Source organism: Phodopus roborovskii, unplaced genomic scaffold (genome assembly GCF_943737965.1).
Source record: "Phodopus roborovskii unplaced genomic scaffold, PHOROB, whole genome shotgun sequence".
Classification (NCBI taxonomy): Eukaryota; Metazoa; Chordata; class Mammalia; order Rodentia; family Cricetidae; genus Phodopus; species Phodopus roborovskii.
In genome coordinates this window covers 23,650,665-23,661,626 of record NW_026126459.1, presented here as the reverse complement: position 1 = coordinate 23,661,626, position 10,962 = coordinate 23,650,665, and the positions used below count along the sequence as shown (strand labels likewise).

Sequence of the window (10,962 nt, the reverse complement as noted above, 5' to 3'; positions counted from 1 at the left end):
TTCCAAATTTCCTTTCATCCCATCAGAAATTTCTGTTCCAACCAGTTAGATGCCCATTAGTTAGGTTACATCAGTCTTATAAAAGAAGCCTTAGGAAAACAAGTAGAGTGTGCGTAAGTAATTCCCAAAAACTGATTTCAGGCAGTCTTTACTTGGGTTTAAAAACAGTGCTTCATGCATTTACAGTAAGTTATCATGGATGTACACACAACAGCCAAACCCAGCTTACTATCTTGTGCAGATCTCGTCTCCCAGCTTGGCAGTAATGAGTACCTTATGTGAGTGACCCATGAATTAAAGAAGGCAGCCACTGCTGGCTACAGATGGCTTAGTGCAACACAGTGGAGGTAGCAAACACATAAGGTCCTTAGGGGCTGTGTAACAGCCTGAAAATTAAGACACTGGGGGATAAGTGTAGGGGAGGGGCCAAGCAGCAGGTTCTTTTCCTTTTCATCTCCTTTAGAATAAGTTTAAAAAAAATTCATAGAATAATAAAAGAAAGAGGGTGAACGGTCCATGCTAGTGAAGAGGAAAAGTGTCCCTACTTTTGGTCACATCAAAAAGGATGGGCCAGGCATAGTGGCTCATTCCTATAATCATCGTACCCAGGAGGCTGTGCCAGGAACTGAAAGGCATCCTGGGCTATATAGTGAATTCCAGGCCAGCCTGGGCTATATAGTGAGACTCTGTTTCAAAAAGACCAAGAAAAGAAGTGGGGAGTGCAGGGATAAGAAAAGACCAGCAGGGGTGTCGAGGTGCAGGCCCAGGTGTTAGTGCTCCAGTCTAAGCAGCGGTGTTCTTGGCACCCCGAAATTCTCTAGTGAAAGAGGCTGAGTGGAGCACACTTGGCTAGCACAACAAAGCCCTTGGTCAGCTCCTCACACCTTACAGGGCTTTGTGTGGTGCTTCATCCTGTACTCCAGCGCCTGGGAGGTGGACATGGGAAGACCAGGAGTTTACAGTCATCCTCAAGAAAACAACCACATACACACACACACACACACACACACACACACACACACACACACACAATCCTCATAGCTGTAAAGAACACAGCAGTGGCGCCAGTGTGATACAGACCTGTAGTCCCAGCACCCAGAAACCTGAGTTGGGAGGATCCCTTGAGCACAGAAATGTGAGGCCAGCCCGGGCAACATAGACTCATCTCAGGGGGAAAAAATAGAAATTAAAAACAAACCTTGGCAGTCATGAATCTTAGGCCAAGTGATTCCCACCTGGGCAAAAACTGACTTAATAGGACCTAAGCATTACATCGCAATAAGTCTAGTACCAGAGGTGCTGCCAGTTCCAGGTTAGCATGTTGGGATGGCACCACACAGGTGTTTGTTTAGTTCAAGCTGTGAGGGAATGTTTGTAGCTCCCAGATGGGAAGTGTGTGCCACTGCCTGCCACACTAACAGTGCAGACTGCTGACAAGTGCTCTTTGGTCCCACACTACTATACTATGCAACTGCAGGACAATGTCATTCTCTCCATGGTTCACTCAGCGCCTTGTCTCAAAGTAGTTGGTGGAAAGCAGGACCACGTTGTGCAGCAATAGAGACAGCTCAGCTTCTGAAAACACCATCAGGGTTAGTGCTTGGCTAGAACATGGTTTACCTAACTGCCTTGGAGTATAGACTTGACATGAGGTAGGAAGCCAGGGATGGGGAGTACAGCACCGAGGCTAATCTCTGAACCCCTGCTTCACTCCAGCCCTACATGCATGACCCCCTCCCCGCTTCCACTAATTATTCACGTCCACCATGTCTTGACTCTCACATGATGGCAGTCACCTCATGGTAGAAGTTGGTGCTGTCAGGACATTCCTTAGCTTCAGGACTGCTTCTCACCCAGGACAATTCTGTCCCTCTCCCCTTATTCCCCAAGCTCAGAAACAGGTGGCAGTGTCTGGAGAGATCTCTTGTTTGGCACACTAGACACAAAGGGCTGTGACTGGCATGGAATGGGTATAGGCATTTATACTCATTAAATACCCTGTTGTGCGGGAGATAACCCTCTAAACAAACTGTCAGTAGTGCCTGGGCTATGAAGCTCTGCCTCAGAGCAGCAAGCAGTCCTTTTGTCTTACACAGCCTATGCTATAGTAGGCACTCAATTCTATGCCCTTCAATGACAAAATACATATATGTTAGATTAAAGCTTCATGATACTCAGCAAGTAATCCCAGAATAAAGTACAAAAATGAGCTGGGTATGGTGGAGCACTGCCTATAATCCCAGCATTCAGGAGGCAGAGGCAGGAGGATAACTGCAAGTTCAAAGCCAATCTGGTATAGAGTGAGCACCAAACCAGTCAGAGCTATACAGTAAGATCCTGGTTTTTGGTTTGTTTGGTTTTTGTTATTGTTGTTTAGTATGTTTTCTAACTTCAGTAGCATGGACACAGAGGTTTGCCTTACCTTTTAGGTTGCAGGAAATCTGCAACCATTCTCCCAGCCAAGTCCGACACCTATCATCAGCAATATGGGTAGAATTCAAGCCACGAAGATAGCAAGCCTGTCACTCAGAAGAGAAACATCTGGAGTAAGCATAGTATGCCACAAACAGAAATCCACAAATGATTGGATCTTATCCCCATAAGAAACCTTCACCATGTTGCTGGATGGTGGTGTATACCTTTAATTCCAACACTCGGGAGCAAAGGCAGGCAGATCTCTTAGTTTGAGGCCAGCCTGGTCTACAGAGTGAGTTCCAGTACAGCCAGAGAAACCCTGTCTGGGGAGGGGGTAGGGGGAGGACCTTCACCATGCAATGTAAACTACAGATGATAACCAAATAGGCCTATTGCCACATGTCTTGATAAGGCCCATGTGTTTAAAAGGCTTAGTGCCAGGTTAGAAACATTCCCCTGTAGAGTGCTCCTACAGCACACCCAAGGCCTAAGTGACACATCATAGTAAAAGCCAGTGCAGGTGACCATGCTTCAGCCTGCTGTGGAAAAGGGGGAGGCTTAGTCCTCCACTCTGCTCCTGGGATGCAGGTAGAGAAACTAGAAGATGAAGCTGATTGAGCAGTCTTCAGTCAATGAATGCAAGTCCTTGGAGGGTGCTACTTGATACCAGCTTTCCTCTTCCTGTCTCTTATGCCCCAGCTGCCAGGACATGAACAGCTATGCTTCATCTCATACTCCCAAAACCAATGAGGTCAATTGACCAGGACCAAAACCTCCAAAACTGTGAGCCCAAAACAAAACAAAACAGCTTTCTTCTTTTTAAGTTGATAAGCTCAGGTATTTGTTACAATAATGGAAAGCTGACTAATACATCTGTATAATCTAAAATAGTAGGCTTAAGATATATTGTCCTTGAAATTGTTTTAAACAGGTTGTCCTGAAACTGCTCCCAAGTGCTAAGGTATTTGTATCATACCCTGCCCAGGGGCCTTGCTTTTTTTTTTTTTTTTTTTTTTTTTTTTTTTTTTTTAACTCATTCCCACTAGTTATGTACACAAAAAAAACAAACATGGAAATAAAACAAATGAGCTTGGAGTCAGATATAATGGCTCTGACTGTAATCCCAACACTGGAGAAACAGGCAGGATTGCATAAATTTGAGGCCAGCCTGTGCTACACACAAGATCTGGAGGGGCAGGGTGTCAGCATGTCACCCAGCCTCATCTACTGAAAGAGTTTGAGGCCAGCTAGGGCTATATAGTGAGATTCTATATCAAAATAACTAAAACAACACAGAAACATCTTGAGTTTTGCTACAAGCAAGATGAAGAGCCCTGTAATCATCCAGCCCACTGTGGGACACTGTTTAACACTGCAATTAACCTCTTACCGATTTCACTTCCTGAGCAGTCAGCTGGCCAATCCCCAGCTTTGCCAGAGCCCTGTCCAGCTGGTGAATCACAGTGCTGTGGCTCTTCAAACGCCACCTCAACAAGGCAGAAGGCAGGTAAGGGGTGAGGAGGATGGCCCGGCTCAGGGATCTCTGCGACACAGCAGGTAGGAAGAATGTGAAATTGTCTTACTTTACAGCTTAACACACAGTAAGCCTGTGGAAAACAAAAGGCCTCCAAGTGCTCACCATGTGCAGAGACTGGAGTTGATTCAAACCCAGGGGCTGGGTAGAGAAGCACTCTCTGAGAGCCAGGATGTCATGTGCTGTTGGGTGGGCGCCATTCTGCACCTTGGAAGAAGTAAGAAGTGGGTAGATTTAGAGACTGACCAGCTCTTGTGCTCAGTGACCTCCCTGGTCCAGCTGGAGAACGGCTTGGCTGAGGCAGTACCTTGGTGCACAGGTCTGTCAGGTGCCACCGCAGCCTCTCATCAGAAACAAGAGTGCTGGCCCTTTCTAAATGAGTAATGATTTCTGAGTGGGACTGCTTCCGGAGACTGTGATAAATGTCTAAGAAATCAATTTGTTGTTTGGGGGTCCAGAAATGTTTAACAAGTAGTTGCCTAGGAAACAGGTACCTACAAGGAAAAAGCATAACAGAGTCACTTTCTGAAAATGAACTAATCAGGTATCTAGCAGAGACTTGCTTCTCTACCCCACAATCTTTCTCCTGTCTCAGCCCACGTCTCAGCAGGCAGTATTACTGAAATGTGATTGGAAAGAAAGCTGGTGTGCCACAGTCATATAAAATGCCTCTTTTTTAACTAAAGCTCGTAAAAAACATACTTCAGACAGTTTCATACAGAGCTGGATGCTGTGTGCAGTGCTGACAGCTACCACAGAACAGTCATACTAAAAAGACCCTGGATATGCTCTTTGTTACCCACATGGAAGGTAGCTTTTTAAACACAGATATAAATTCTCTGGCACTTCTTATGGGCAGGTATGGTTTATTTCCCTCTTCTTTTTCCACTCTGAGTGATTAACTCATACAACAGAGCAGATATGAGTCTACAACCTCTAAGACAAAGATATGGAAAGTATAGGCTAGGTATGATGGTACACACCTTTTTAGTCCTGTTAGGAGGTAGAGGCAGACAGATGATATTTGTGAGTTCCAATATGGCCAGGGTTATATGGTGAGGCCTTGGGTTTTGTTTTTAAAGTCATGTGCTCACTGGCCCACTAATCCCTGGAGCTCTGGTTGTGTTGTAAGAAGCTCCACTACCCAGGCTGCTAGCCTGAAGAGGCGGCCCATCTCCCAATGTTCACATCAAAACACCAGACACAGAGTGATCTCAGGACCTTCTCTGGCTCACTCAACAGCTGTTACTGTAGAGCCTGTTAACTTCGCCCAAGTAAGAAAAGTCCATCACTCCCAAGCCCTATCCAAATACTTTGTTGTTGTTGTTCATTTGTTTGTTTTGTTTTTGGAGACAGGGTTTATCTGTGTAACAGACTGGCACTCACATGTTGGCTTAAAACCATTGCTAGGTCATTACATGGTGCATATACACACTTGCAGGCAAAACACTCATAAAATAAATAAATTGAAAAAATAAAAAACCTTTGGGATGCTGAAAAGATTGAAGTAGGAAGTCTGATGACCTCTGAACTTCTGAGATGAAAAGTTTTTAAAATAATTTCCTTGGGGCACTATCTGCTCCTTCAGAGGACCCAGGTTCAATTCTCAGCACCTATTTGAAAGCTCACAATCATCTGAAACTCCAGTCCCAGAGATCTGATGCTCCCTTCTGCTCCCCAAGATCTTGCATGCATGTGGGGCACATAAGCTTACATAACCTCATATACATGATAAAAAAAAGTAATTTAAAAATAGTTTTCTTGGTTTTTTTTTTTTTTGGTTGGTTGGTTGGTTTGAAAAAAAGATTACATGTAGCTGAGGTTAGCTTTGAACTTCTGATCCTCCTGCCTCCATCTCTCCCAAGTGCTAAAATCATGTGCCACTACATCAAGCAAAATGATTTTTATTTTTAAAACAATCTAGTTTCAAGATCTGGTGATAGTGTATACTCACATTAGCAGGAAGACCAAGTAGTTGGCAAAGGGTGGAATGGAAATGATACCTACGAAAAGACACTTGGTGACATCTTGACGGAACTAAACAGAAATAAACACAGATACAGTTTTAACCCAAGTAAGTTCTTGATAACATGGCAAACCCTCCATCCCACTCAGTGTACAGTGAACTTGTGCCACAGCCTAGAAAAAGGACTGCTTATTTCTGTATTCTGAATGGTAAGTTCCTGAGGGTGGACTTCTGATGCTAATGTCTGTATCCCAAATATTGAGTAGAGGGCCTAACTTTTTATCAAACCCCTTGGTGAACTCTTTCTGACTTGCTGAATGTCTCCTAAATTCACCGCTTCAAACTGCCTGTCAGGTCACTGCCAAACACTTTCCTGCTGCCCTGAAGCTCTGTACAGATTGTTGTATGTCCAAAACCAAACTGAATTTTACTACTTACAAATCGAATCAGAAAATTTACCAGAATTCTATATAGCTCTGCTGTGAAGTTCATTCTCAGTGAACCCAATTCTGACAAGTAACTGGATGCCTTGTGGCAAAGGGAAATGTGTGATCAGGGAAAAACAAGAAACAAAAGAAACAAGTGTAGGATCTTAGTTAATTACATCACCATGAACATCTGGATATTTGCCCCTGGCCCATACCTGTCTCAAATGCTCCATCTCCCGGTAAGAAAGTTGATGAAACTTTACATTGTGCTTCCTCATATTTGACTTTATTCTTCTAGCCTTTTTGGCATCAGCCCATAACATCTGTATTCCTGCCCCATTAAAGCGGAGGACAGAATGCGATGTTATCCCAGTTTGAATCTCACCGTAGCCTCCTACTGTGTTCACTCACATGCACACACACTGGCCCTTCCCCAGCACTGCCTACATAAAAGCTTTCAACTAGGAAGCCTGACACACCTCAGACCTCCCCATCCTTTCCCGAAGCATAATACCCAGCTGAATTATGGTCTGCCATGGAATGGTCTCCTGTGAGCTCATTACTCTTCCCTTGTTTTAAACTCTATATCCTACCAGAATATCCTGGTCAACAAATCCTATGTTTCCTAGCCAGATTAAACTGCTGCTTTCTGGGACATGTTTACAAGTTGCATAATTTGACATATTGCTATGGTCCCATTTTGAATCTTCATTCTATGGTCATCCTTACATTTATCTAGTTTTTTTTTAAAATGCTTCCAGGGCTGGTAAAGAGATGGCTCAGAGGTTAAGAGCACCTACTGCTCTTGCAGAGGAACCAGGTTCAGTTCCCAGTACCCACATGGTGGTTCACAACCATCCACAATTCATATTCCAGGGAAGCTAATACCTGCTGACCTCAGAGGGCACCAGGCATGAACATGGTACACATATATACATGCACAAGACATGAACATGGTACACATGTATACATGCAGGCAAAACGGTCATACAAATAAAATGAATAAAATCTTTTAATACTTCCATATTTATGAACAAAAATGTTAGCAAGATTAACTTCAAATTATACAGTGTGTGTGTGTGTGTGCATAAATATACATCTGTGTGTGTATGATTGGTGGTCATTAACTATTTTGTTTTAAGTTTCTTGTTTTGTTTTTACAGGATCTTGCTATTTAACTGAAGCTGACCTTGAACTCCTGATCCTCCTGCCCTGGGAATACTGGGTTGTGGGATTATAGACACAGAACTACTATGTCTGGCAAACCAGCCTTTCTTACCTCCAGTTTTTAGATAAAAGTGGGTAATTTTTCAACTCCATGAAGCTAATAATAATTATAGTAATATACAGAGTTGACAACATTCTATTTTCTTTTGCTAGTGGATAAAAGTATAGGATATAATAATAGTAATAGTCAATACTATAGATACCATATTAATATAGTATGGCATGGTATATGTAGTATACTATATAATATACTATTACATATTAATAATGATCAGACCCTGTTCTAATCACTTTTTATATGTTGACTTACTCTTCACAATTGGGTGTGGTGTCTCAGGCTTGAAATCCCAGCATTCAGAAAGTGGAGGTAGGGAGATCAGAAGTTCAAGGTCATCCTCAACTACACAGAAAGCTCAAGGCCAGCCTAAGCTGCACGACACCCTTTCCAAGTGAATAATAATAATATTCACAACTACGTAATCAACAAGTCAGTTCTATTGCTTTATAAATGAGAAATCCCAGAGACAGTTTTAGTCACTGCGGCAAGAGTAGTCAGTAAGTCACAAACTGGGATCTGAACTAGGCATTTCGGATAGAGTGGTCAAGTGACATCACAGGCGCCATTTCATCGCGACTAGTGGACCTCCATTTTAAATCGAAACATTCAGAAATCAAGCATATATAGTGCTGTTTCCCCTACAAGTAAAGCTGGCCATCTGATAAGTATTTGGATATTTTCTTTCAACAACAGGTAAGTCACTGAGGCAGGTCTACACAGCCACAGTTCCCTGCTCTGGTGAAGGGCAAGAAAATGGCATCCACTCCTGCGATATCAGAAGCTGTTTATCATAACATCATTCTAGACATTTAGGAGGTGACACTTTGTAGGAATTAATGCTCAAACACCGATGAAAAAAGACATCCCAACTCACATCCATGCAGCAGAACCCCCGCGGGCAAGCGTTTATCTCACTGACTATAATTTTCTAGCTGACTGGCGGATTTCTATTTTAGTGTTTACCTTTCATGAAGACTGTGTATAAGGCATAGAAGCGGGGAAAATGACGACCCAAGAAACGATGGTACGTCCCATTAATCGCTCTTGTCTTGGTCACCACATAAGAAATCAAGTTCTTCACATCTGCCTTTGGAGAAAGATGCAGCCTTGAAGACCTACAAGGAAGATCAAAGAGACCTATCTGTGATGTAGCAGAAGCCACCTTGTACCTAAGGCGCCTACTGTAAAATACAAGTTTTTGACAATGATTGCCAAAGCCCGAAAGTTCCGAAAACCAAAGCCCTTTGGTCTGAGAGGGCAGCTCAGACAGAAGAGGGTGACGGACGGTATGAGCATGGAGTGTGCACCAAGCCTGTGGGGCCAGCAGAATGCAAGCTAAGGCCATGGAGATGGGAAGAAGGGGAAGCTGAAAGATGAGCTCGGGAAGCGCAGGGAAGAGCAGACAAGGCGGAGCAGAGAGGGTCAGGGACCCGCATTCGGGAGGGTCCCCGAGAAGCCGAGGCTGAGCCTCTCCAAGGCCTTCTACGTCAAGAACGCTCTTCTCTCTCCGGGGCCCTCACCGAGGGGCTCGCCACGCAGAGCCAGAGCGACCCAGCGGCAGTCTGCGGGTGACAAAGGGTCCAGGGGCGACGGCTGAGCCCCAAAGAGCAGCGCGAGCCCAGCACACCCTGGACAGCGCCATCTTCGCGGCGAGGGAGGGAGCGCAGGGGCCAGGGGTCGTCTCCGGGTCAGAGTGCGCCCCGCAGCACGCACGCGTCGCTCCCCAGTGATGACAGGCGCCCCCCCTCCCCCGCCATCCCCCTCCCCCCCGGCGCCAGCGTGCGAGCCTGGGAAGGGGCGGGGCTTCGGGCCGCGCGCCGGAGAAGGACCCGGATTGGACGCGGCGCCGCTTTGGCTGGTAGGACCGGAAACGAGCCGTCCTGAGGGAGCGCGGGCCCAGCCCGAGGGAGCGTTCGTCAGCCCGAGGACGCCGTCTCCTTGAGCGGCCCCGTGCCCTCGTCCGGTCCCTAGGGCCTCGGGGCTTGCGGTCGCTCCCCTTGACCTCTGCGGCGCCCAGGGCGTCGGGCCCGGCGGGGTCAGCGGGAGGAGGGCGGGGACGGGTCAGTGGGGTGGCGCGGCGAGCGCCCTCTGGTGGCGGAGGCAAGGCTGTCCGCTCTCCTGTCAGTCTGGGGGCCTGTAGTGTAGACTACTGGAAGGACTTGTCACCTGTGCCCCCTCCCTCCTTCTTCCCTCCCATCTTCCTTCCCTCCCTCCCTCCCCTCCCTATCCTACTCTACCCTCCCCTCCCAAGCCCTCACCTGTCAGTCCTCAGGCGCCCTATCTCATAGTAGGTGCACAGTGGTTATTTTGGAGTAAATGACTACTGAAACTAGGAAGCATTTCTAGGCATTTGGCTGCCTGTGAATGTTCACAACAGCCCTGTTGTGTCTCTAGGCATTTTAACCAGCAGGAAGTGTGCTGAAACCGTGTGTTTCTGTGCTTTAGTGTGGGACCTTGGACAGGTCACTTGAGTGTGTTTCCTGTGCCGTGTGCCTATGTTATATGAATTCTGTGAGGGTCCAAGAATGGAATGTTTGCAGAAGTTCCTACATCTGTGAAATGTTAGGAGGGGCTGGTGATGGCAACACAGCTCCAAAGACTATACTTGCTGGGTAGATGAGCTAGACAGGATAGAAAATTGATGGAAAGATGGTTTCTCTCCATTCTCGGGTAGCTTCTGAGTCCTCTAACTACTGTGGCTCACAAGAATATTTGGTTCAATTATAGCAGACTTTCTAGGAGGAAAGGGTGGGCAGAACAAGGATGGCTTTATAAGAGAACTGCAAAGGTACTGCCAGGAAGAACAAACTAAAGGGAGGGCATTTCGTGTTTTAGGAGGGCGGGGGAGGGGGAGGGTTTGCTAGGTACAATGCTGTGCACGCCTGAGGAATTGAGTCTGATCTGTGACACCATGTCTAAAGCAGGCATGCTGCTAAATGACCCTCAAGGAACCTTAGAGCCAGGACACTGGCAGGAGGAACCTGGCACCTGCTGGCCAGCCATGTAGCCAAGTTAGTAGGTTACAGGGTCAGGGGGGAGCCTGTCTCAGAAAAACCAAGAAGATTGCCAGAGACAGTACACACATCCAGCAGCACACGTATGCAATTGTACACAAACACACAAAAAGAAAAAAATGTGACAGGAATTCATTCCTCACATAGCTGTTTACTTCTTTCATTTCTCCTTACCCTAATACATGCACGCACACACGCACACACACACACACACACACACACACACACACACACACACATGCGCGCGCGTGCAGCCTTGTTGCTCTACTTCTGGTCTCTTCAGTTAGCTCCCTTATCTAGTCTGCCTTACTCTGTTCTGT

General features: G+C 46.0%; 1 protein-coding gene across 2 annotated transcripts; it reads right to left on the bottom strand.

Annotated features, from left to right (window-relative positions):
* Window positions 1-132: 132 nt before the first annotated feature.
* Letmd1 (LETM1 domain containing 1) lies at window positions 133-9,373 on the bottom strand. 2 transcript variants are annotated; one of them, XM_051189913.1, is made up of 10 exons: window positions 9,149-9,373; window positions 8,592-8,743; window positions 6,559-6,674; window positions 5,904-5,986; window positions 4,257-4,443; window positions 4,055-4,156; window positions 3,806-3,958; window positions 2,423-2,519; window positions 1,081-1,575; window positions 133-926 (listed from the first exon to the last, which is right to left on the bottom strand). In XM_051189913.1, exons 1-9 carry the CDS (start codon window positions 9,268-9,270, stop codon window positions 1,505-1,507), a joined length of 1,083 nt encoding a protein of 360 aa, XP_051045870.1. In that variant the 5' UTR covers window positions 9,271-9,373; the 3' UTR covers window positions 133-926; window positions 1,081-1,504. The 2 variants fall into 2 exon arrangements, with proteins under 2 accessions (XP_051045870.1, XP_051045871.1); XM_051189914.1 differs by lacking the exons at window positions 133-926; window positions 1,081-1,575 and having other exon boundaries at window positions 2,423-2,525.
* Between the last annotated feature and the right edge of the window lie 1,589 nt (window positions 9,374-10,962).

Bases quoted from the DNA above. Each gene is read 5' to 3' on its own strand.
- Letmd1 (XM_051189913.1), bottom strand. From the start codon at position 9,270: ATGGCGCTGTCCAGGGTGTGCTGGGCTCGCGCTGCTCTTTGGGGCTCA. The intron at 2,520-3,805 runs GTAAGAGGTTAA...TCTGAGTGACAG, and splicing joins CTGCTCAGGAAGTGAAATCG to GCTTGCTATCTTCGTGGCTT. The intron at 1,576-2,422 runs GTAAGGCAAACC...TGGTGTTTTCAG, and splicing joins GATTTCCTGCAACCTAAAAG to AAGCTGAGCTGTCTCTATTG.